The 27061-nt window shown below is 42.3% G+C and overlaps 1 protein-coding gene across 1 annotated transcript; it reads right to left on the bottom strand.

The window, feature by feature from the left end:
- Positions 1 to 1660: 1660 nt before the first annotated feature.
- Positions 1661 to 25723, bottom strand: DCSTAMP (dendrocyte expressed seven transmembrane protein). Its single transcript, XM_069779883.1, has 5 exons — positions 24946 to 25723; positions 21544 to 21619; positions 14733 to 15795; positions 9731 to 10051; positions 1661 to 9025 (listed from the first exon to the last, which is right to left on the bottom strand). Exons 1-5 carry the CDS (start codon positions 25067 to 25069, stop codon positions 8951 to 8953), a joined length of 1659 nt encoding a protein of 552 aa, XP_069635984.1. The 5' UTR covers positions 25070 to 25723; the 3' UTR covers positions 1661 to 8950.
- Between the last annotated feature and the right edge of the window lie 1338 nt (positions 25724 to 27061).

The raw sequence follows: 27061 nt of genomic DNA, 5'->3' as shown, positions 1-27061 counted from the left end.
AGGTTCTTAAAAGTAGGTGAGTTTGGGGATGGTATTTCTTAATATTTATCTTTAGAAGGTATCAGCTAACCTATAAAGTAAAAGCAATGAACAGTGGCCTTTAAGCACATTTTCTACATTCTTCCTCTGTTAGGTCACAGGAGATAAATCCTAATTCTCTAGTTTCATGTGTTAGGAAGATCTCTGTTGTGCTTAGCAATGCATAGAATTCTGATAGCAGATGCTGAATTTGATTTTTTGTTTTTCCCTTCCTGGAAGGGGTCAGGTACAGAAAAATGCTGATTCAGGAGAACTGTCACAGTTTTAGAGCTGCTGCTACGTCTCCCTTCCCTGTCTTTAAAGGAGTTTATACATTTTGTCCCTGCCAGCTGCACAGCCAAGCATTTATTGGTGTGTTCAAGTGTTTCTTTTGCTACACCTTAAGCAAACCTATGCCAACCATACTGGTGAACTCATCTACGATACTGTTTTGTGTTCTGGCTTTATGGAGAGACACACACCCATAACTTGAAGGCTTATTAAGTGGGATCACCAGAGCAGGAGCATAATGTGTTAATTTCAAAAACCTTCTTTTTCTGAAAATGTGAGTTTTTTCCCAATGTAACTAACACTTTGTCTTTTGTAGGATAGGATTCCGGTAAAAAAAATAATCTGATTTGATCAATTTATCTGATTTCCCATTTGAGAGATAATTGTATTCTTAGAAGCATGATTCTGCTACCATGTCTAGACAGGTTTTGCCTCAGAAACCTAGAATGTTGTTTAAAGTTGCATTTACACATGTGATAGCCCTTCTTTTCAAGCAATTGTTACTGGGGAATATTTAAGAGAGAAATGAGGTCAACACAAAAACACCTGTACAGTGAGTTTATTGTCCCTTGTATAGAAACAGTATAACCTGTACTTCTGTGCAACCCATGGGCCAAACAGGCACAGAAAGACTTTCAAATTTTAAGACAGACACAGAAAGCATATGCTAATTACTGTTATTTTTAATTTGACAGTGGAAAGCAGACTTGTAGTTCCTGCTATATTCATGGCATACAGTGATGTATGAGCTTGAATGAGAAACAAACTCTTACTAGGTTGGTAGTTCTTGTGTCTCTAAATAGCAAAGGAGAATTTTCTTTATAAGATGGTGGAGGATAATCATGGGGATGTTCAGGAAGAGCTAGCACAGGTTCCCATTTCTCATGTTGTATTTCGGGTGGCAGAACAGCAGAACCAGGCATCCAGCACTATTACAGTGACTATTACAAGGGAGCGGGGTTCACTGTTCAGTGTAGACTTCTATACTGCAATGGTCTGCATCTGAGTGTGTTGCCAAGTCTCCCTCTATAATCAACAGAGAGAAAGATGCCTCTGCAACATTATTCATCTCTGCATCAAGATCTAAAACAGGCTAGATGAACCTGTCCAGAGTTGTTCTCTTTGGGGATGAGATGAGTAGTTTTCTTGCAAATGCTGGTTAGTCTCTGTTGACTACAAAGAAAATACAGTGTGACTATGATGCAGATGTTTACTCTGCACCTGCCTTCCACCTAGCCCGCCTTTGCCTCTCAGAACTGGAACTTTCTGATATCCAGCTGAGGAGGGGGAGTGATAGAGCGGCTTTGGTGGGCACCTGGCATCCAACCAGGGTCAACCCACTACAGAAGGATGCCTGTTTTTTCTTATGTTTTGTCTCATCAAAAGTGCATGTCAACCATGGATCCATTCTTTTTAATTAATCTTCTGCTACCTTGGAAGAAGAGCAGACATTTGAGAAAAGTAGGGGAAAAAGCAGGGAGGGGAAAGGACTTATTTCTACTTTCAACAATAACTTATATTTGTGTGGAGTCTTTCATCTCAGGCTTCAGGTTTTAACTATTATTAGAGCCTTGCAATTGCATGATATACCTGTGAGGCAAGTAAATATAATTAGAATATGTTTACAGTTGTGAGAACTATGGATGCTCAAAGCTCTGAAATCACTCAAATGATTGAATATATGTAGTAGCCTTATGTTTAACATCCAGTGAATATATGTAGTAGCCTTATGTTTAACATCCGGTGTTGGCTTAAGTGAGTTGCTCAAGGCCAAAATGACTCAGTTATGACAGAAATGAAACCCAGGAGTAAAGACTGCCTGTCCTTTGAATACTGTGGACATGCCCAGGACTTTCAAATGTACTTTGGGCTCTTGGGACACCTACTGAGATCAAAGTGATACAAAAGACTGCAGATCATGAAAGCCCAAAGGAACAAAGTTAGTGATTTTTCTAAAAACAGATGTTTTCACAGTGTGATAACAGCAAGTAGTTTTATGCGTTATATAAACACCCATTTTGTAAATTGAGCTCTCCAAACCATGAAAGTGTATTATCTGTGGAAAAAAGTATAATATTTTTAGGTTTCCTACAGATTTTTATTAGATTAGAAATGAGGAAGCTTCTCCCTGTACAATTAGCAAAGAGTTCCTGATCCCTAAGTTGTTATTTACTGCTGCTCTCTACCATGGATTATTCTCCTCACAGGAGGTATCCTTTGGATTTTGCTCTTAACAAATGCCTACTTTTTAATTCCAATGACTGTTTTAAATATTGTGCAGATGTCATAAAAAAAATTACCTGCATATTGTGAACTGGGGTTTACACCAAAGCATCTGCTGTATTTTTACGTCCTTGAGTGCAACAAGTTATTGAGCCTGTCGAGTTTTTTATATTTATGAGTATTTCTTTTGCCATGACACATTCTGGCCCTAGTACCTGAATCCTGCCTCTAGCCACAAGGAGCCAAGTAATAGCCCTTGAGAAACTGTGTGACATCAGAAGTATTTCAGCTGTGCTATTCAGGCACTGCTACAATGGTTGAGACTGTCAGACTCCAAATCTCTGTGGTCCTTGTTTTTTTTCTACTTATGTGAGACACACTATAATGGGATCTCCACAGGGATATAATTTGGGAACTGCCCAGGTCACTATTCCAAAACACAAGTAATGAGTGACAGCAGACCCAAATACAGTAGAGTGTTTTTTCTAGTAGGCATATAATTAATTTGGGATGCAATGGGATCATAAAATGCATTTAAGTCAGCACAGGTCCTGAACTGGAGCACTGGAAGGAGCACTGAGTGGTCTCCCAGTCCTGTCTCAGTCTCTAGACCCTGACAAGACTTCTCAATTTGTCCTACAACCTCATCCCAGCTATCGCTTCCTCATTACATTCTCACAAAGTTGTTGCTGGGCCTGTTGTCCTGACACAACAGATGCCCCACACTGTGTTGGAAAGCTGGTATAGAGATGATTTCTGCAGCCCACACAGTTTCCTTGAGCATTTCAGTGGGGAAGTAAGGCAACATTTCATAGGGAAGTAAGACAACAATTCCGTTCCCAGATGTTTGAATCCTACCTCATTTAGCCACAATCCTCAGGCTTCTCCAGTGCCTACTGAGAAAAGTTTGCTTTCTTTGACTCTTCCTTCAATCCATTTGGTCACTCTGCTGGAGTAGACTATCTCTGGTTGCTTTGAGAGGTGGCATTGCTGCATTAAACCCCTTTTTCTCTCACTACAGAGGAGCTGAGGATCTGTTTTGTCAAGGCTGAAACACAGAACAACCTTTCCTTGCTTAGCACTTCCCGTTGGGATTCTGCTGGTTTCACCTTGCTCTTGTATGGAAAGGTTGAAGACTCAAATACATTATTAAAGTAAGGGAAAATCTCAACCATATTTTTATCACTCTCCCCAGCCAGACAGAAATTTGGGATCTTTAGCACTCCATTCTCCCTGGCGACATGCATTCCAGGTGCAGGAGCAGAGAAGGCATTTGGGAGATCTGATCCTGGCATACCTAATATTGCTTTCATCCCCATCATTTGCCATAAAAATTCTCATATAGCCAGTATGTTGCCAGCACGCCGGGTTGTGTGTTGGCTGTCATTTTGCTACCTGTGCTGAGCTCGTGGCTGCGGTGCAAGCACTGACACCTGCAGTGCTTCTCTCTTCAGCCTCAAGTACCAGGGGATCTCTGCGGGGAGTAGCAATACTGGGGCATGTAGCCTTACTGGGCCACTGGAGGGCAGGGCTGGTATTATGTATCAGGAATGAAATGCGGAAGAGGTTACTCATGCACAGCAGCACCCATGAAGCATGTTCACCTATTTTGAAGACTGTGCCTGTGAAGTCGGCAATAATATCCCCATTTTCTGGCCTTATTTCATCATCAGCAGAGTGATCCTTTGATCCTTACTACCCACTTTTGTCATGTAAAAGAGAACTAGGGGAAAAGCTTTGCCTGTTCATTTCTTCTTTAATTGCAAGCATCTCTGGGCTATTTAAACTGTGATGAAAACACAGTGAGTCAGTGCGACAATATTGACAGAGCAGGGATGGGGGTGAAAGCAGTTGTAAGCCCAGCATCCTCTGACTTTGCACACCCAGCTGCCCACACAAAATACTGCAACGAAACTAGCACAGAGAAAAAAAAAGCCTTTAGCTTAGCTGTGAAGCAAGCCAAGTTCGGGGGCATGGGGTGGTGATAAGGAGAGTTCGATAAACACAGTTGCTGAAAGGAAACATCCTTGTTTGTATTGTGTTTCAGGAGGGTCAGAAGCACTAGCATGTCTCTCTGAATTATCTTCACAAGACAATCAGGTCAGCCTTTCATTAATTTTACAAACCAGATTTGATCCAATTGGAGGATTTTTCACAGTAAATCAAACAGCTTCTACACTAGTGAAGGACATTTGAAAAGGAAGTTGAGCTCTGCTGTGAGCTGGGGGGAGGAAAGGGATGAATGAGTCAAAAGCCAAATCCAGACTTCTCTTCAGATGCTTGTTCTGAGTGCTGAGTGCATTTCTGACAAGCCCTAGAGAGGCAGTTAGAGACAATGCCCAGTAACATGAAATATATTAAAAATTTCCATTAAGCTAATAAATGAATAAATAAAATCCTTAATTTCAACTGTACCTGTAGTTCACTTGTGCTCAGCAGACAGAAAAAACACATGCTTTTATGTATGGGAAAGGATGACCTACTGAAGCAGAAGAAAACATACCAAAAGAGGAAAGAAGATTTTGAATGACAAAGACAGGAGAAAAAAGCCAAAACAAAATGTAGGAAATGTGAGGAGAGGGTAGGCAAGAAGAGGAACAGAAATAATTGTGGATGGAATACTGGGGTTTTATGGTGGTAACTTGTAGACTTTTTTTTTTTAAGAAAAAAAGAACAATGTAATCATGTGGTTGAGGGTTATGGTAAACAGCAAGGCAAAGGGAATAGCTGAACAACTTGCAGAGGAGACAGCTGAAGATAAACCTCCAGCCTTCCCCAGCTCACAGGACAGAAACAAGTGGAAGAAAACAGAAACCAAGTAAGGTCTGCAGAGAATGAGAGGTATGTCTTTGTGTAATGCCAGTGGAGAGACAGACCTGCCTCTTCATCTGTATGACTAAAGAGGACCACTGGGCAGCTGAGGGAATAGACCTCATACTGTGGATCAGGGTAATAACTCTTCTACCACTGAGATAAACCTCAATGTCTTTGAGGCATCAAAGGTGAATTTCTTTTAGAATTTAAAAACAAAACGTGCGGAATATACCATTTTCCCTGGTAACCCAGGTTTAGGGAGATGGGTAAAGAGCAACTTATCTCCTTTGCCTGCCTTCAGCACACAGGTATGCATGTGTATGGTCACGGAAACAAACAGTGCATTAGTCCACTCAAGTGCGTGACTCCAGTATGAGTGTAATGGCAACAATATCTGTCAGGTGCCACCCTGGTGCTGACATAGCACGTTCACAAATTAACACAAGCTTTTGCTGTGTATGCCTAATATGTTTTCTGCAATGCTTTGTGTAAAAGTCACGAAATCACACAGTGGCTGAGGCTGGCAGTCACCTCTGGAGATATCTGCTCCAGCCCCGCTGCTCTGAGTTGCTCAGAGCTATGTCTATTGGGTTTTGAATATCTCCAAGGATAGAGACTCCATAATATCTCTGCTGTTCCAGTGTTTGACCACCCTCACAGTAAAAAAGTTTTTCTTATATTTCGGTGATATCTTAGCCAAGTTCCTGGACTTTATGTTTGGAAATGGCTTCTAGGGGAAATTGCTCTATCACCTTCCCACAGATTGAGTTGAGGCTGACAAACCTGTAGTTTAACAGATCCTCCTTCTTGCCCTTCTTGAAGATGGGAGTGACATTTGCTTTCTTCCAGTCCTCAGTAACTTCTCCTGATCACCATGACCTTTCAAAGGTAGTTGAGAGTTGCCTCTCAATGACACCAGCCAGCACCCTCAGCACCCATGGGTGCCTGCCATCATGTCCTGTGGACTTAAATACATCCAGCGTGTTTAAGTGCTCTCTAACCATGTCATGCTTCATGGGGGGTAAGTCTTGCTCCAGACTTTCCCTCTGGTCTGAGGGGCCTGGTATGACTAAAGATCAGTCTTACCTGTCAAGACCTGACAAAGAAGTACCTTGGGCTCTTCCATGTCTTTTGTTACCGATAGTGGGGTCAAGCATCTAGGTAAAATGTTCACCAGAGCTGAACATTTTGTACAGAATTACAATTAGCTTTCCAAGAAGGATTGGCTTTTATCACTGCCATGACTATTACCAATTTGAGGGGGCAAGCTAAGCAATACTCAGTAAGCTGCCCTGCCAGTTAGTGTTGGGAGCCCCAGCATTCAAGTACAACACTTCTGTAAACCCTGCAAGGTCTCACCTGTCCTACCAAAGACTAATGGCTCTTTTTAATAGTCATTCCCACTAGGGTTAATTTCCTGAAGTAAATACAAAGTACAGACATGGTATTGTCCTGAGACTGTACTCCAGAACTCAAAATCCTAACAGATTTAGGTATCTCCCCCAACCATTGACCCCCATCTGAGTCATTTTGATGAACCATTCCCATGTGCTGCAAAGCTTTTGCTTGCTGCTCGCAGAACAACGGAGAGAAAAGGTTGCTGGGTGGCAACACACCATCAAACAGGAAAGGCAAGAAACTCCAAAACAAATTTTGCATCCTGATGCCAAATGAAGCAGTAGTGTTTTGTGGTAGTGATGTCAATCAGACCTGCCCCTGCCTTTGGGCATTGTAATCAGTAGGAGATCAGGGCTTCTTACCAGCCTGTCCTTTGGGACTGAAAGGAGCATATCCAACTCCTACCAGCAATGAACTTGTCAGAACTCAACCAAAAATGCTCAGCTCTTGCTGACATTTAACTCTTCAGCTTTCATCTGCAATGATAACAAGAGTGAACAAATATATCCACTTGTCAATAGTATCTGGACAGCTAGTCTGTTTTGTGAAAACAAATCTAGAGCAACCTTCATTTTGCTGCTTTTTCACCTGAATGCTTCTTGCTACTGGTCCTTGACAGTAGTACCTGGGATATAAATGATGTTCTGCTACTATCCAAGGCTGTCCTGCTTTAGCAAAAGAGGACATAGCCAGGCCACTCAGAGACATTCAGCACAACCCTCAATAATGCATGGCTTTAATCTAGCACCTCATTTTCTACAGACAAATTATTGGCACACCAGCAACCTGAACTACCTGTGTCCATGGAGGAGTGAGGCTTCGTTTCAAAGACCCAAAGAAAAAAAGACTTGGTGTTTTTCAGTGTTTCAAGTGGAAAATAACTTCTGACACTTGCTACTGTCTTTATTCATTCCGATAACAGACATCGATCAATAGCTGTCCTGGGACCATGCACATATTATAGAGGAACAGAGTAGAGTTTGCTATTATGCAACCTAAAGAAAGAATTTGGCTGTGGCTGAAAATCAAGAGTATGCTGCCTGTTGGGTAGATTTTTAGGTCTACATTAAATCTCTAGTGCCACGTCAGTCAAGCCGTTCCTATGTCTTTATGCTTTTAGCATTTGTTCTTGTGTCATATGGTCACATCACCGATGTTAGTTGAATAGGTGAAGCACTCAGTATTGGCTCAGTTTTGTTTCTTTGAAGTCAATGGTGGCTTTATCAACATAATTAAGCCCATTTTTGCCACTTCTGCAGGCTCCCTCAGACTGCAAGATTCAAAGTATTGTTCACCTCTGCTCGTATGCCCCTATACCTCAAAACCAGTTTGTTTGCACCCACAACACCTGATTCCTCTGTATTATAGCTCTTGTGAGCATTCCCACTTCTGCGTGTGCTACATTACCTGTCTCATGATCATCAAAGATACAGGACAATCTGCACTAGCGATACAGTCTATGGATATGTGAAAGTGGGAGACTAAGAACAGGTGAAGAGTTCCAGGTAGGAAACTAGGATTAGAAGCTTTGGAGAGACAAATCAGCAGAAGTAAGTGGGGGACCCAAGGTGGGAGGGAGAGTTTGGCTGGGCTAGAAGATTGACAGGGCATGTAGACCACTGGCCCTGCAGAAGAGATGACTACAGAGGCAGGAGCAGGTATATGAAGCTAGGGATGGGAAAGAACACGGCTGAAGGGTTTGGGGCAGTTGAGGGTTGAGAAATAGGAATGTCTAGAAACATCTAAGCCCTCTAGTTAGGTTTTTGGCTAGCCCAGAAGCCAATGGACAGCCTCTGCTGTGTCTTCTATCTTCAATGTCTGGCAAACGTGAAGAAGACAAACCTGCTACTGCCATTGTGTCCTCTGTTAGCTCAACGCAGAGGTTTGTGCTGTAGTCCTAAAAGGTCCAAGATGTTTGATTGCTTTTACGCAGAAGAACAGACCCTCCACAGGTTTCTAAAGTACCAGACAATGCAGACCCCAAGTTGAAAAACAAATATTAATGCAACACAGATCTCTCTGTGGTGGAGAGCACACTGTCTCCCGTGGCTTCTTTTCTGCACTTTTCCAAAAATACTGATGATTAGCCTTTGATCCTATTTTTTACATTTTAAAATTGACATTCCATAGGAAAGATGGCTGCGAAACACAAGTCCCTGTGGAGCTAGAGCATCTCAGCCTTATCCAAAGATTCACTTGGTCTCTTTCACACCATGCTGTCATTTGCCACACTCCTTTCTTTCTTCCTCACTGCCTCAAGTATTGGAAACCAAAAGTTGACCTGAAAAGACAGAAATATGAGGCTATGGTCATAGTATTATTGCATTAGAGATCACCTAGACACTAACATCCTGTAGAGTCAGTACTGAAGGCTATTAAAAAAAACAAACCAAAACAAACTATATGTGTCTGCAGCTATCTATCTGGATTTGCCATAAATACATGCATATTTCCATTAGTGTATATATACAGGGCGAATGTTTTCACAAGCAAAAAGTTCTGTTTCCTAATGGTATTTGCAGTTGCACTCCCACTGTGTTTTAAAACAGAAATATATCACCTTCCATTTTGCTAAGCAACAACTTAACAACTTTCTCAACATTAAGAGGCTGCTCACAAATGCCTAACATTTTCTTTCTAGATTGCAGGAATACTTCTTGTGCTGGAGGTGCTTTTCATATATTCATGAAAACCAAGTTTCTTTTCTGGAGACCTCTAAGTCTGAGGGGTATGTTTTTTGCCAGCACATAGTCATCTGGGTGTACCCATGTCATGTCTGGTGCATGTGTGTTGAAGGACAGAACAAAAGAATTACATGACCTAATCTCACCATTAGGCAACTTGTCCCTGCCCCCTATGCAGGAGAGCACTGGGGAAAGTCTATTAGCACATAATTGAAGTTAACAAGTGTTTAAATATTTCCTGGATCTGGCTACCACCCTGAGAAAGGAAGATCTTTTTTTTTCCCCTAGGGCTGATGGCTTACCGTTCTAGCAAACACGTTCTTCCCAGTTTTCTCTTGTAGCTTTGCTCTTTTCTTGAGTAATTTTGCATGCAAATAATGTATCCGTTTCATCTCAGTGTCAGGATAAAATGAAGTTGACACCAGTATTTTAAGTTGGGTCAGCAGGCCAGAGAATAACCCAAAAATGATTAAGAAGAAGATGATGACTCCAAGCTGGATCCATGTTGTGGAAGGAGCGAGCTCTGGCTGAGGGATGCAGTCATGCTTAAACAAAGAGATCTTGAAAGGATCAGTCTTTTGAATGCGCTCTGTCATATGAAAGATAAAGCTATTCTCATTCCTCTGCACAAGAAAAAGGGAAAAAAAGAGTTGATTATAGTACAGATTCCCTCCTTTCTTAATACTTCTCCCATTGGTCATTCAGATTTACAAAGGACCATAAATCATCTAGTCCATCCACTGTCTATACATGCTATGCTCATAACAATATTATTTATTGGTTATTTATAAATGTTTCAGACTGCATTTTCACCATTTCTCTTGGAAGACTGTCCCACAATTTGGACTGTTAGGAACTTATATTTTCAGTGGCTCTGATAGACAAATATTTAGCTAATCTGGCTATAATGGTTTAATATATTCCCACTCCCATGAATGTGCTCAGATCCTCTGTTGGAGGGTCCTTCCTTCAAACAGCAGAGCAGTGTGTCCATCCCTTTGGTTGTGGCTTGGTACATGATCAGCAATGTATCCTCACCCACCTAGGCAAGTGCACTGACCACAAGGTTATCATGCAAACAAAGCCACCTCTCCTCCTCTAATAGATGCCTTTACTTAGAAGAGCTCATGTCTTGCACTGTCTGCAGATTGAAATGCTGAATGAGAGGGACTAAATTAGACATGCTGCTGGGACCAGTATTTCATACTGGCAGGCAACTTTCTACGCTGTGTAGGAACACTGTAGGGACACTGAATCCCCCAGCCCTCTTTTCTGACCATGTCAGGGGGATATGTAGCTCTTCCTTGTGGCTCTTTGTCCTGATTTCAGCTGGGATAGAGTTAATTGTCTTCCTAGTAGCTGGTACAGTGCTATGTTTTGAGTTCAGTATGTGAAGAATGTTGATAACACACGGATGTTTTCAGTTGTTGCTAAGTAGTGTTTAGTCTAAAGTCAAGGATTTTTCAGCTTCTCATGCCCAGCCAGCGAGAAAGCTGGAGGGGCACAAGGAGTTGGCACAGGACACAGCCAGGGCACCTGACCCAAACTGGCCAACGGTGTATTCCATACCATGGGACGTCCCATCTAGTTTAGGAACTGGGAGGTGGGGGCAGGGAATCGCTACTCAGGGACTAACTGGGTGTTGGTCGGCGGGTGGTGAGCAATTGCACTGCGCATCATTTGTACATTCGAATCCTTTTATTACTACTGTTGTCATTTTATTAGTGTTATCATTATCATTATTAGTTTCTTCTTTTCTGTTCTATTAAACTGTTCTTATCTCAACCCATGAGTTTTACTTCTTTTCCCGATTTTCTCCCCCATCCCACTGGGTGGGAGGGGAGTGAGTGAGCGGCTGCGTGGTGCTTAGTTGCTGGCTGGGGTTAAACCACAACAACTCAACTCACTCCAGTATATGCTTCTCCTGTAACTGGGTTTCACCAGTGCTAAGCAGAGGGGAGGGATCACCTCCCTCAGTCTGCTGGCAATGCTCTGCCTAATGCAGCCCAGGATAGCTCTTTCTTTGCCACAAGGTCACATTGCAGGCTTGTGGTCAACTTGATGTCCATCAGAAGTCTAAGAGACTTTTTCTGCAAAGCCACCTCCCAGCTGGTTGGTCCCCAACACATATGGTGCATGGGGTTATTTCTCTCCAAGGACTGCAAGATATGGCATTTTCCTTTGCTGAATATTTTGCAGTTCCTATCGGCCCAATTCTCTAGCCTTTTCAAGTCCCTCTGAATGGCAGCACAATCCACTGGTGTTTCAGCCACTCTTCTCAGTTTTATATTATCTGCAAACTTGTGTGGCTACAATCTGTTCCTCTGTTCAGGTCATTTATGAAGAGGTTAAACAGTACAGGTTCTAATGTCTACTCCTGGGGGACATCAGAAGTGACTTTGTGTGACTAATCAGAACCTTTTGGGTCCAGCAGTTCAGCCAATATTCAGTTCACATTACTCTCCATTTATCTAGCCCATGCTTCAACAGTTCATCAATGAGGATGTTGTGAAAGTCTTAATAGATGCACAATCAGCATCCACTGTTCTCCCCTCATCCAACAATCCAGTGATCGTGTCATAGAAGGCTGTTAGGTTGGTCAAGCATGATTTAGCCTTTATAAATCCATGCTGAATACTCCTAATAGCATTCCTGGCCTTCATATGTTTGGAAATGGCTTCCACGATTATACTCTCCATCACTTTCCCAGGGATAGTTGCTCCATCACCTTCCCAGGGATCAAGATGAGGCTGACCAGACCATAGTTCTCTGGATCCTCCTCCTTGCCCTTCTAGAAGGTGGGAGTAACATTTACTTCTTTCCAGTCCTCGGGAACCTCTCCCACGTGCCATGACCCTTCAAAGATAATCAAGAGTGGCCTCACAGTGACATCAGCCAGAGCCCTCAGCACCTGCGGGTGCCTCCTATCAGGTGCCAGGGCCTGACTTTGTTTAAATGCTCCCTGACCTGATCCTCCTCCACCAAGGGTAAGACTCCCTTGCTCCAGACTTGCCCTCTGGTCTCAGAGCCTTGGGATTCCTGAAGGCTGGTCTTTCTAGTAAAGGCAGAGCTGAAGGTGACATTGAGTACTTTGGGCTTTTCCATGTCCTTTGTCACCAGGACCCCTACTGCCCTTAGCAGTGGACCTACAAAAGAAAGACCCCCCCATGTCTTTCTTTTGCCACTGATAGACCTGTAGAAGCCCTTTGCGCTGCCCTTTGCCTGCCTCACCAGATTCAGCTCCAGGTGGGCTTTGGCTTTCCTACCGCCATCCCTATACAATCAGACAGTGTCTCTCTATTCTTCCTGGGCTCCCTGTCCCTGCTTCCACCTCCTCTACACTTCTTTTTTACGTTTGAGTTTTGTCAGGAGCTCCTTGCTCATCCATGCTGGCCTCCTGCTGCCTTTGTTTGATTTAGTTGGGATGAATAATTCTTGAGCTTAGAGCAGGTGATTTTTGAATACCAACCAGCCTTCCTGAACCCTTTTTCTCTCCAGGACTATATACCAGGGGACCAGGGCCATTTCACATGCTGGTTTGGTGATGCTAGATCACAGCTGCTGTGCAGCAACAGGGTTAATATGAGGTGTAAAGCCCCCTTAGCATGTGTAGCAATCTGCCTCCTCAACATATCTCACATTAGACTGACTGACCAGGTGATGAAGCCTCTCTGCTTCTGCGCAGGAATTTGACCTCTCCAGGATAGCTCTGACTTGCTATACGTGTGCTGATTGCACAGTTACAGTGAATCCAATGGCTTTTGCACCTACCTTCCTAAAGGAAAGTTCAGATAACAATTAGAAAGGTAACAAGTAGAAGTTGGCAGCTGCCATCCTTTAGCAAAAAGTGGTTTTCCACTGACAAAAACTGGGAACATTTGGCTTATGTCTGCCATACAGATACTGACTTTCTACTCTTTGTTAAGATAAAATTGGACAATAATTTGATTTTTATCCCATGGAGGAGTTTGATATTTTGATATACAATATAAAATATTATCATCTGAAGTATGACAGAATTTGACCAGCAGCTTGACTTCATTTCGGCTAATTTCATTAGTAGTTCACATTTGCCTGAAGTGCTACCATTCCTCAAGGATACTGTGCACTACATCTCCCTTCCCCTTCATGGTTCAGTCCCAACCAGATGAATGTCCCATGACACACCGGGACCACCAGTCTGCCACAACACTGTGTAGGCTGAACCTGCAATGGTTTAGCAGTGTGTCATAGAAAATGTGGTCTGGCTGAAGAAGCCAGCTCAGAGGTTCAATATGTCATGTATGGAAAAGTGAGAATGAGAATCTCTCTGCCACAGATTGTATGTATGTCCTGTTCTCTTTGCTTGTAATTTCAAGCAATGCGCTTATTGCATTGCTCACCTTAATAAATCTTACTCTGTGGAACTGCTTTTGGCTAGATGAATTTTGGGGGGATGGGGAGAAATGGGAATGAATTCTCATTATTATGAGCTTTAAGAGGAAGTAATAGAAAATGCTGACTAAGAAAAAATTGACAGAAGAAAAAGCATATATCATATTGTACTAACAGACCAGCATCCCTTTCAAATCTTTTTATCCTGACAGTGTCAAAGGGTTATATGCTTTTGAGAAATGTTTTAAGCCTGATCTTGCAAGCTATCAAACTGGGCAGCTTTCCTGTGCCTGCACAGCATCACGTGGGTCACACACTCCAGCGGTAAAATCTCCAGCTTTAAAAGTATTCACAGACAAGACCCTGAGCAATCTGATCTGACTCTGAAGTTGGCCCTGTTTTGAGCACGAGGTTGGTCTAGATGGCCTCCAGATGTCCCTTCCAACCTAATTACTCTATGGTTCTCAATGCACCGCTGCTTCTGCTAGAAGAACCTTGAGATTTCAGCAACGTGTTATTATTTTGTGTGTATGCAGCCATGCTTTTTTAAATTATAAGCTCCTCACATTACTCAGCTAAAGAGAGGTAGGCAGTGTCACCGTGGCATTTGGACTATACAAATGTCAGCATTCTGAGTTTCCATTTTTAAGCTTCCGATATTTTCCACATACATAAATGGAAGAATAAAAGTCCTTCTTCCTATATTTACCATTCTCTATAATTATGAGGACACTTTGGAAAGTGCAGAGAACTGTCTGGTCCCATCCAACATACGTATCTGTAAAGGCAATGGCCCTTTTTGAAGTGAATGATAATGCCATGAAAGAACTGATGGCTCATTGGCTATATGTTTGCTCCTGCAGCTGCTGAAGATGAAGGGAAATTTTTCAACACTAAGCTAAGAAATATGAAGTACTGATAAGTACTTACTTGCTGAAAGAGGCTGAGTTCAATCTCTAGATCCGGTACTTCTTGGAGATGTTTATTCACAGAAATAATTAGCCAATAAAACAAATAATCTACTGCAGCAAACAGAAGCCATATGCAAAGATGAATAATTACAGGGAGAAAAAAACGCTGCATGTTTTTTCTGTCCTTCCTTGTGAGGCAGAAAGATGGGATTGTCACATAATCTTTTCTTTCTTTTCTGTTAAGTGGCAGAAGACAGGGTCGTTGCTGTTGCTTTTGGTGCTCATCAAATGCAATAAACTGTTTTGTGATGTAAGTATTCTTAAATTTGGCACTGTGAGAGCCCACAAATTTTTTGATAAAGAGGCCAGTTCCAAAAGAAGCTAGAAAAATCCCCAATATAGGCAGTGCTTTCTGGCCTATATAGGGCAGTACAGTCAGCATGAAAGATATCTGGTTGGCAACTCTCTGGATTTCTTGCTTTGTGTCATTTAGCTCTTGTTTTAATGCATCATCTGAAATTGAATAAGATGGTGTGAATTCATGCCTTAGGAACACTATCTGTTTAGATAGTTCAGGGGAAAGCTTGGCTGCCTCATAAATCCATTTTACTGCCTCAACATAATATTTTATCAAGGCAAATTGCTCATACTCTAAATGACAGGTTATACTGTCTGCCAGAATCTTTAGGTTGTGAAAAATATTTTGGATGTTGCCGGCCACCACAACACCTGTGCCAGCAGTAATAAGAGCATTCCTGCCATTTTGCAATCCAGAAGAAAGGAGGAACAGGACACTAAAACAGCGCAGGTGCTTGAAACAGGACAGCGCGATAGAAAGTGAGATCCAGATGAATCCAGAAATCAGTAAGGGACCCAAAGGGTGGTGTGCCAGGGAGAAGTGCATGCCAAGGAATAAGAGAAGGCTTGAGAGGAAGCCAACTGCAGAGCAAACTGCAAAAAGCTGCATCAGATACTTCCAGCCAGGCTTCCTTTCAGATATAAAAATTCCCCATGCGTTCTGGGCTATTGAGACAAATGTTCGCATTTTCTTCTGATTGCTGCTGACACTGTGATGGCTCAAACTAAAAGGAAAGGAAAACAAAAATACTGTTAATCACAGGGTGACACTGCTGACAAAGATGTGCTTTTACTGGCAGGTCAATACTTCTTCACATTGCAAAAAATGCAGGTCCGACTCACATGGGGGCTGAACTGCCCTGTGCGAGACCCAAATCTTCGTCTCCAATATCACATATATAAACATGGAAGAGATTACTCTAAAAGGTATTCTATCTTTTCTTCAAAGTATTTTTGTCCTTTTACTATTTGTGCACTTTGATTTCTCATTTGCCATACAGACACAGCAGTTCATATGTACATATACGTGCGTGTGTATTGCATCAGCAGGACGCTAGCCTCCTGTAGCACCCGATGCTTCCCCACAGATGCTAGCTTTGCCTTACAGGGGCACTGGGGAGGGAAAGAGGGAAGCATGGAATCTTCCCATTGGTACCCCAATGCAGGGAAGTGTGGCTTGACCCTCAGGGAGCAGCCAGAGCAGCTGCCAGGGAGGGAGGAATGGCTGGAGCAGCTTGTGGATGCTGCCCGGGAATGGGGAATGAAGTTCTCCTTTTTCAGCTGGACATAGGTCAGTACAGAGGGAAGAAAGTGTGTCTCAAAGGCATCATTCCTTCTTTGTGTCTCTCCTGGGATAGCACAGCTACAAATTGGTCCTTACACACTTTTAACCCTAATTGCTTGTACGTGTCACCATCTCTCCTGCCTACCAGCATGCCCGTATTGTAAATTCCGAACTATTTCTGTGACATTCAATTCAGTTTGATGGGAGACAGTCCAGTGCTCACATATTTCCTTCTTCTTTTACAATATAATATTTATGGTGCAATTTGTCCAAAGATGCAAGATCAATTTATATGCCTATTAGCCTTTTAACATACTAGAACAAATGAGGTACTAATTAAATAAACTGTTGCAATTTTATCTTATAATAGGGAACAGTTGTCATTGCAAATACATCCCAAAGATATTACTTTGTCTTTTGTTTAGCTTGAACACAGCAAGTAGCCAGGAACTAAACTATTATTTTGTACACATACTGTATTTTACTGGCATTTGACTTTATGAGTTCTGCTAGCATTTGCTGCACTGTTTTCCCCTTCCTCCCGTTGTAGTTAGTTACTAGTTATGTCATTTTCGGCTTTGCATGCAACAGGAGCTGAGGGTGACTGGAGCAGGCATCTGACCCCAACTGGGACCTTCTTGGACTGCTGCGCCTCGTGTGCTGCTTTTCCTTGGCCTCACTTGAGCCTGATCCTTTCTAGTGCTGGGGACTATCCTGAAAGATGCTGAGTGTTTCCAGTGCTTAACTGCTTCAGCAGGGATTAACGGTGGGCGATAGCTCTTAGGGTGGGCTCAATCCCTGGCACTATCACTCTGCTTGGGAAGGCTGAGGAAATTGCTTCCTTCCAGGGCCTCAGTGAACTCAGCTGTAAATGGAGTATAACAGCAATTAGCAGCTCCTTCACAGAAGCAAAATTAGTTAATTAATGCCCTGAAGTATGTAGAAGTTGCCATGTGTTTGGGAAAGTGGCGCAAGTGAAATGGAGAGAAGAGGTAGCACGCAAGCTGCCGGGCTCCAGTTTTACCATGAGCAGAGCTGTCCTCTGCTTAAGTGGATTGCGTGCTTTGCCCTCTTCCTGCTGAACTAGAAATTACCAAGGCATTTTTAGGAAACATAATTAAAAAGGAGATGTTCATAATCCTGGAGTAAAGCAGAACCAGACCTAATAGCTAGCAAGCCCTGCCAGTGAATCCTGAACCTCCTAGATTGGATCCTTGAACAGTACGTGCTGCCACATCTTCTTTGTAGATCTAAGAAAAATTGCCCTGTACAGTGAATAGATCTGGAGTTCTGTTCTTGATTTAAGAAGCCATAAAAAATCAAATGCAAAAAAAGCTAGCATTTATGTAATATTATACAAAAGCATCAGTGTGAGGAAATAACACATTTTGGGTTTTCTTTTGTAGTGCTGATTTCACAGCTGTTCTCAAGCGTAGTTTCTGCATGGTTTTGTGTGTTTTTATGTATGGGTATGGTGTATTCCTGTTAATGTTTATAAGCATTTGGTAAATGGCTGCAATATGTGACTGGGAGTTTGGCATGACTGCATCTAAGAATTGGAGAGAGAGTCAAGAACGAAGCCTTAGAATTAACAAAAGCTGTACCTCTGGACTAGGAGGCTGGAGACTTGCAAAATAGGGACAGAACTTGCAAATAATCAAAAAGTCTCCTTTACTGGGCAGATTCAATGCTGTTACATGAGATCACTGCACTACTCAGCACATACATGGCAGTTTTGTCCCTAACCTGCATGAACTCAGAGTTTTAAGGCAAGAAAGGCTTCATAAGGAGCTGCTGAATTTTGGAGCCTGTGGCACGGATGCTCAGGTGTCTCTGTGTGATCACTGAAGGTTGGGAAGGGAGCATTCCCGTCCCCTGCAGAGCCCGTCTCTGAGCTCAGCCACCGCAGGGGTCGGAGGCAGGCTTGCAGTGTGCAGCTCTGTGCCTTGTCCGACACCTCCGTTTTCCCCCATAAGACATCAGCAACAGATGTAGATATTCAGCACAGGAGAATCATGCGAAGGATGAAAACTCTAAACCTAAAAAAATGTGGAGGCTGAAAATTCTTGTATCAGCAGGCACTTAAAACAGCTGTGAATCTGGCTGAAAGGTAGAAATAAATCTTTGGCTTGACTAAAGAGGCTAATTCAGTGTTTAAAGAAATATTAAACCTTGAGAGCTTTCTGGAAAGATTCCTCTTGAAAACATAAATCACAAAAGCTCTCCTGAAGCTGTTAGGTGCAGATATGAATTTTAATAGGAGGCTGACAATAACAAAACCTTCATTTCAGTTGCAGTCTGAAGCAAAGTATTTTTAATTCTGTCCTGTAACATGAACTAATGTGGGGGCTGCTACCATTCTTTATGTAGCATAAGGGAAGAGTTATTCTTGGAAAGCAGTTTCTTGCTCTGAAGTGCCAGTTTCTTTCCACCATAGTTTCTCGTCATGTACGACGCAGAGGGGAGCTGGAAACTGTTGTGCTCTAGCTCTGCCTTTGAACCTGATTTTTCTGTAGGGTCCAAGGGGACCCTCTCTATACCTTAGTTTCCCTCTCTAGGAAATATTTACTCAGATCTGGAAGTGTGATCTTCACCTACCATATGGCATGCTGGCAGGAGTAATTATAAGAACAAATTCTCAAAAGGAGCCTCTCCAGCAAGGAGTTTGGGCTGTACTTCTTAAGGCTTGTGATGTACTGAAATTAATGCAATATAATTAAGAGGTATTTTTCTAGTTTCATTTTAAAGTAAAAGAGGAAAAATTTAAAGAGTTTTTAAGACCCTGCTTGTGATATTTCAGATATTGGCTACAGTTTTTAAGTAAGTGGAGGATGAGTACATAGCATCAAGAGTCCCTAGAAAGTGTCTTTCCAGTTCAGCCATGAGCCCTCTGCTACAGCTGTGTCATTTTTATACAGTACCTGTTCACACTGTGTATGATTTCTTCCCTGCCTGCTGTGGAGACTCCTCCATATTAATTGTCCTAGAAGTTGTGGCCATCTTCACTACCAGTTTGATCCTGACCTAGTCCTTTGCTCACCCCATATCTGATGATGGCTTGCTACAGTTAGAATAGAATAGAATAGAATAGAATAGAATAGAATAGTTCAGTCAGAAGGGACCTACAATGATCATCTAGTCCAACTGCAATAGATTGAAACTCTTTATATTTGCGGGGAGTATTTCTGAAACCTTTTCTACCCAGGCTACTGCTTGCTGAGAGGTGATCAGCAGGCCTACATTTCTAGTATATGGATTATCCATCCATGCAAACTCTCTGCCAATTTTTAATGTAACAGAAGAAGCAGATGTCTCCTAAAAACGTATAGTGAGAAAAAGAATGGGATTTAATAAATAATTCCTTTTTAAATAGAGACACAGCTGATTTGGCAAAGCATGACAAACAGAGTCAGATCTTTAAGTCTACTTTCTATTTTGATACAGACCTAACTCAAAAAAAGCCTGGGGACTACGAGTACCACTGAGTTAGGACCGATTAGTACCACCCAATTTTTGCAGCCTCACACAAAGTCTGACACGGCTTTTCTCTGTGGAGCTCTTGTTTGAGCTGATCTCAGGAGTATGGCGGTTTGGCAGGCCCTTTGCTCTGCACAGTGCACAGGATCCTCATATATAAAAATAAAGTCTAATTAAGAAAGACATTAGGTTAAATGGGAAACTTATATCCCATTGATGCTAAAGCTTCAGCTACACAGTGATCTTTGACTCATAAATCCTGTTTGGATTTTATACAGGAATTAAGGAAGAGTATGCACACAATAAGAATATAAAAAATATTTCCTTTTTTGGCAGTTTCAGCAGCCTTCTCTCCTAGCCTGGATCAGTTACATTGAAATGGAAGAGAATTACTTCCCTTTTTTGGACACCATCAAAAAATACAGTGCTGAACTATGGTTTAGTAAGAGGCAAAAATACAGGAGGGAGTCCCACATTATTTCCTTTGGTCAGTGCAGGGCATTCAGCAAAGAAATAAAAGCCCAATCAAAAATCCAGCAACATTAATGTAACTATCCCCAGGGCTTCGTTGAAACCCCTGTGATTTCTCATGTTCACTTTATTTGCTTTTAACTGCAAGGGGAAGGAGAGCAAATGGTACTAAACACAACAAACACAGTAGAGGACTAAAATATCTAATCAAATATGTGCACATAGGAACTTGAAATACTAAAGACAGCAATGCAAATAAAACAACAATTTATACACATGCAAAAGCAACCAAACAAAAATAACAACTGATGAAGATCTCTTTTTCTTCGTGTATTTAAAATACATGGCTCAGGAAAATTCTGAACACTGCAAGATATTATAAGCTCTTTAGGATGCCACAAATTTGTTAAATGTCATCTAATATCAGATGTCTGTAGCATTGGGGGTTGGACTAAATGATCTTTAAAGGTCTCTTCAAATCCAAGCCATTCTGTGATTCTGTAATGTCCACATCTGAGCTGTTTTTATGTCAATGAGGAGAAAAGAGCAGTTACCCAGAGCCATACTTCAGACCTGTTTTAGAAGTCCATCCTCGCATAAGATGGATTGCATCCTATGAGAGCTTTTTCCCTATCTTGACTATGAGAAGAGTCTGGATTACTCAGACAGAGCTATCCAAAGCCAGGTGAGATGAACATCTCCCTGTGTTTCTCCATTGCAAGCACAGGTTATATTTAACTGAGCTGGGCACTCAGAGCAGGACACAGAAAATGTGTCATGGGCAGCCATAGAAAATGGACAGCTATGGAAGGGAAACAGAACAAGAAATCAGATTTTCTCATTTATACTGCTATGGGTCGTGTTACGTTTGGAAGCTCTGATGCAGCAGACCCACAGACATATTTTTTCCTTTAAAGTGCACGCAGGAATGACAGTTTGGGAAACCCAAATGGTAGTTTGCTTATTGACAAAAACAACTCTACAAAACGCAGAAAATTCCACTATGAGGAATGGAAGGGAACATAAGAATTTACATAGTCCCTTCTCCTACACATAATATCACTATACATAGTTTTGAGAGAGCTCAGGACTAGATTGTTTCATGAACTATAGGAATAGACCCTCCAATCAGTAAGGTGACAACAATGAACTTAAAGCAAGTCCTTTTACCTTAGAACAGCTAACTCAGTCCGTGATACTATCCACAGTTCCTTGATATTAACCCTAAAGTGTTACTTACAGGCCCTCCTGTAAAGCGCAGGAAGGATCTTCACAGTGCTCTGTCTCTTGATTTTGGTGAGGAACTGCGATGGGCACTAGGAAAAAATTTCACATGAGTAATTTGTTTCCCGTACCCTCCCTCAATGAGTCAGGCACACTACAATTTTGAAATTATTCTGGTTTTGACAAAGATTCATGAGGAAGTAACTTATGCACAAGACCAAAATAGTATATAATTTGCAAGTGCCACTTTCCACCTTTTTTCTGGCAGAGTAATAGATATCAGCAAATGAGTTCTGGGCCCAGATTTCAAAGACTTAATTTTATGTTGAATAATGCCTTAGGTCTAGAACATCTAAGCTATTTTGGTGGTTCCTATTGAAACTAGCAGCAATTCAATGCCCAAATAACTTTGAAGCTCTAATTGTTTTTACCCTACAAATGTTCCTACTGAGATCTGTGTAAATATTTCTGTAGACGGTCTGTCAGAATATGGCCCTTAGAATGGTACCCACCTTAAATATCCAACAAAGACACTCAGATTATATACAACAAGTCCTTGGTTAATAAAGATAATTGATATGCAGGAGGGTAGAGCTGCTATTCAGAGGAATTTTGACAGGCTGGAGAAATAGATTGACAAGAATGTCATGAAGTTCACCGGAGGAAAATGCAAAGTCCTGCCCCTGGAGAGGAATAACCCCAGGCACCAGTACAGGCTGCAACTGACTGGCTGGGAAGCAGCTTTGCTGGAAAAGATCTGGATCTCTTTGTGGAAAACAAATTGAACATAACCCAGCAATGTGCCCTCGCGGCAAAGGCGGCCAACGGCATCCTGAGCTTATTAGCAAGAGTCTTGCCCACAAGTCAGGGGAAGTGGTTCTTCCACTCGACTCTGCACTGTTGAGACCACATGTGGAGCGCTGTGTCCAGCAAAGAATTCGCGGTACAACAGAGCAACATGATCTAGCTGGACCTGCTTTGAGCAGGAAATTGAACTAGATGGCTCCCAAGAGTCCCTTCCAACCTAAATAATTGTTTTTTTCTTCACCAGATGCCTTACCAGTCAAGACTGAGATATCAAATCCATTTAAACTTGCTTCTGATCTCTAGTGGCACAGTACCATGTTCATATTCTACATTTGCTGTAGATAAGTTTAATGAATATTACACACCTATGAAAAGTAAAACATTCTGCCTCAGTAACAAAAAAAAAATCCACAACAAAATATTATTACTTTGGTAGCTTTGAGGTCTTAAAGAAAGGGTGAAATCAGTCTGTCTTCCAGGAGTTTATCTGCATAAAAGACTGCAGAGTAACTTAAGGATTGATGTTGGCATCTTAAATACCCTACAGCTTTTGTAACTTGAATAAGCTGACATATGATCTCTTATTTTTGCAAGACGGTACTTTTACTGCAGAGAAATGAAAAGTTCATTTATTGGATGTGGCAATGGATTTGCTTCTTGCTTACGGTACTGAGTAAAAATTGTGAGAAGTGCTAATTTGTGTTCAAACATGAAAAGAGTTGAAAATCTGGGAGAAATTTCATTATCACAGTGATATGGAACACAACACACAGCAGAGACTTCTAGTAACTTCTGATTCATTCAGTAGCCAAATAAGATCATATTTCTTACAACTTTCTGGAAAATACATAAGAATCTTATTTTGCTTTAACTTTGGCGTTTAAAATTTTACTTTAAACTATTCATTTCTGCAGACAGTACAGTTTTAATGCATATTTGTGTGTATGGGAGAGAAATAAGGTAATTCTGGACACCCATACTCTGCACTTGAAACGGGTCACACAGATCCTACCACTTATTGGATTGATCCATTGAAGCAGTCAGTCCTTTCATTCAGTTGTCATCAGGGCCATCTGATAAAGAGGACTACAGATTTACTTTAAAGGAAATCAAAGGCTGATGTGCTGCTTTACAAACAGCAACAGAAAGAGTAAGAGTCTCACACACAATCTACTAAGCACCTATGATACCTTTCCAGTAACATTCTCCACACACTGTCTCATACAGCCACTTTCAGAGCTAACTTGCAAATATGGTTTTACTGTTTATGTTTAAACTTCCAGATCCATTTTTGGAATAAAATGTATCCATTGCTCTTCTCAGAAATGTCATAGGTGGCTAGGTCCATTGCAGAGATGCTACCTACTACACCTAACGAATTCTAAATTGGAGACTGAGTCTCATTTAGACTCTGATTTCAAAGATCCAGGGCTGTACACCAGGCTCAGTTCTGTCCTTGGTCTCTTTGTAGAGTCCAATCCAACCAGCAACTACTGAAGTGCTGGCATGTACATTATCTATTTGCCCTTGGTTGAAATGTCCCTGCGTGTAATTTTTCCGGACAGCTGGTTTTCCAGCAGGTACTGATAGCACTGAAGTAGCAGGTCTCACTGGCTCCCCGTACAACCAGGTTTCCCCTCCACAGAGCAGCCATACTCCTGCTGTTTCAAAAGCAGCTACTGCACAAGTTCAGAAGGCTGGCAGGCAGCAAGATGAACACAGCATAATGTTCATAGCATCTAAATTATGAATCATGTAAGGGTATAATTAGATACAGTGGACCATCTATAAATGGAGAAAGTCTCTGTTCATTATGGGATGAATGAATGAAATGATCTTTTAGCAGAACATATCCTTCATAGTATTATATAGCGGAAAATTCTGTAAAATGATCCAGGTAAGCACATATTGAGCCAGACCTGGTCTCCATTGAGACCAGCATCTCAGCCTTGAGAGCAGCATACAGAAGATGTTTACAGAATAATGGAATGATGATTCTGGACCATCTGGACGTGGTCTAGGTGACCCTGCTTGAGTGAGGGGTGGTTTGGACCAGATGACCTCCGGAGGTCCCTTCTGACCTCAAACATCCTGTGATTTTGTGACAGTCGAGATTCCTGTTGGTCCATTTCTCCAGCCTCTGAGGCCACTCCAAATGGCAGCACAACCATTTGGTGTATCAGGCACACCTGCTAGTTTTGGATCATCTGCAAACTTGCTGAGAGTGTGCTTGTTCCAGGTCGTTAATGAAGATGTTTTACAGTACTGGCCCCAGTATCAGCCCCTGGGACACACCACTAGTGAACTTTGTCCAGATGGAATTTGTGTTGCCAATCAAAACCCCCTGAACCTGGCAGTTCAGCCAGTTTTCAATCCACCTTATTATCCATATATCTAACCCATAGTTTGTCAGCTCGTTTATGAGGATGTTATGAGAGACAGTGTTGAAAGCCTTTCTGAAGTCGAGGTAAACGGCATCCACTGCTCTCCCCTCATCCACCAAGCCAGTCGCTTCATTGTAGGCTGCAGGTAGGGTAAGCATGACTTCCCCTTTGTAAATCCATGTTGAATACTCACTGCAAATGGTTACCAGGATTAGTTGCTCCATCACCTTCCCAGGGATCAAGATGAGGCTGACCAGACCATAGTTCTCTGGATCCTCCTCCTTGCCCTTCTAGAAGGTGGGAGTAACATTTACTTCTTTCCAGTCCTCGGGAACCTCTCCCACGTGCCATGACCCTTCAAAGATAATCAAGAGTGGCCTCACAGTGACATCAGCCAGAGCCCTCAGCACCTGCGGGTGCCTCCTATCAGGTGCCAGGGCCTGACTTTGTTTAAATGCTCCCTGACCTGATCCTCCTCCACCAAGGGTAAGACTCCCTTGCTCCAGACTTGCCCTCTGGTCTCAGAGCCTTGGGATTCCTGAAGGCTGGTCTTTCTAGTAAAGGCAGAGCTGAAGGTGACATTGAGTACTTTGGGCTTTTCCATGTCCTTTGTCACCAGGACCCCTACTGCCCTTAGCAGTGGACCTACAAAAGAAAGACCCCCCCATGTCTTTCTTTTGCCACTGATAGACCTGTAGAAGCCCTTTGCGCTGCCCTTTGCCTGCCTTACCAGATTCAGCTCCAGGTGGGCTTTGGCTTTCCTACCGCCATCCCTATACAATCAGACAGTGTCTCTCTATTCTTCCTGGGCTCCCTGTCCCTGCTTCCACCTCCTCTACGCTTCTTTTTTACGTTTGAGTTTTGTCAGGAGCTCCTTGCTCATCCATGCTGGCCTCCTGCTGCCTTTGTTTGATTTAGTTGGGATGAATAATTCTTGAGCTTACAGCAGGTGATTTTTGAAAATCAACCAGCTTTCCTGTACCCCTCTTCTATCCTGTGCCATACCCTATGGGATTCTTCCAAGACCTCTGAAGAGACCTAACTTTCTCAACATCCATGAAGCGTTCATTGCTAATCACTTTGTTCATCTCTGCACATAGTCTAGAGAAGGTGCTATTTTCCTCAGCTGGGATGCTGTCTGTCTCCTAGTCATTTCTTATACAGTGAAATAAAACAGCTTATAGGCACAGGTTTTATCTCTTGGCCATGGGAATTTTGCAGCACTTCATAATCTCTTTGGGGCTCCAGGAAGTAAAGGGGCTCCCACAGCACCATTACCAGCAGTGGCAGTGTGCAACAGGACTTTTCTTCCATGACCAGCCAGTTATGGCGCTGAAAGTTTGTTCATAATAACCCAAATGCTGGTCAGGTCAGAAGCTTTTAGCTAAAGAAATGGGTCCAAATAGGAGGGCAAGGAGGAAGGAATTTTTGCATCCCCTTGGGCTATATGTGAGAAAGAGAGTAGTTTGTGGTCATCTGGGTGAAATAACTTTCTCCACCCTTTATGTTTTCAAGAACAAGGAGTTGTGGGCAGGCTTTACCCGTGCTTGCCAATTTGAATCAAGTCATGGCAGTGACTGGCAGTGCTCCTAGCCTCTCCTAGAGAATCAAACCAACCTGTAAAGTAGATACAGACAATGCAGAAATTAATCCTGTAGCCTGAACAGTGTCCTGACATTTCAATTACCTAAGGCCATAGCTCCCTTCAGTGATACAGCATGTAGATGAAGAGCCTCAGCTGGTCTTTCCCAACCCATATTCTGCAACCAAGGACACCTCTCAGGTGTGCTGCTGTCACTGAGGTTTTTTTGGCGTTCTTTTAAAGCAAAATATTTTAGTGACCCACTCACAACACACCCTCACAAACTGTTGTGTCAGTACAACTGTCAACCGTGTTTTCTGGGACCAAGGTGGATTCCTGCTGGCTGGGGGTGGCTGAGGCCACCGGGTCACAAACTACAGCGTGAACATGTTGGGGGAATTTTTTCTCTAGCTGTCAGCAGCTGCTGGGGCTGTCTGGTTCCTGGACTTCCCTGCTGTTGTCCAGTACTGGCCACTGTAAAATGGGAGGAACTGGCAGTTTACTGATTTGAACAATAGTATGGTAATGGCTTTGTTTTTTTCTTCCACTCTGTCTGCCAGTGCAGTACAGATCCCTCTGTCTGCACTAAAAAAGTGAGGATGGTTTCAGAATTAGTGCATTTCTCACCTCTTTTCCCATTTTGCTTCTTAATCCCTGCAGAATGACTAGCAAGATTTGCTTGCACATAAAAGCATTAAAAATGTCACTGCTCAAGATCCTGCTGTTCTGGCAGTTCCTTAATGCATTTCAATTGATAACGA

Source organism: Haliaeetus albicilla, chromosome 3, assembly GCF_947461875.1.
Source record: "Haliaeetus albicilla chromosome 3, bHalAlb1.1, whole genome shotgun sequence".
Taxonomy (NCBI): Eukaryota; Metazoa; Chordata; class Aves; order Accipitriformes; family Accipitridae; genus Haliaeetus; species Haliaeetus albicilla.
This window is presented reverse-complemented; position numbering and strand designations above follow the sequence as displayed.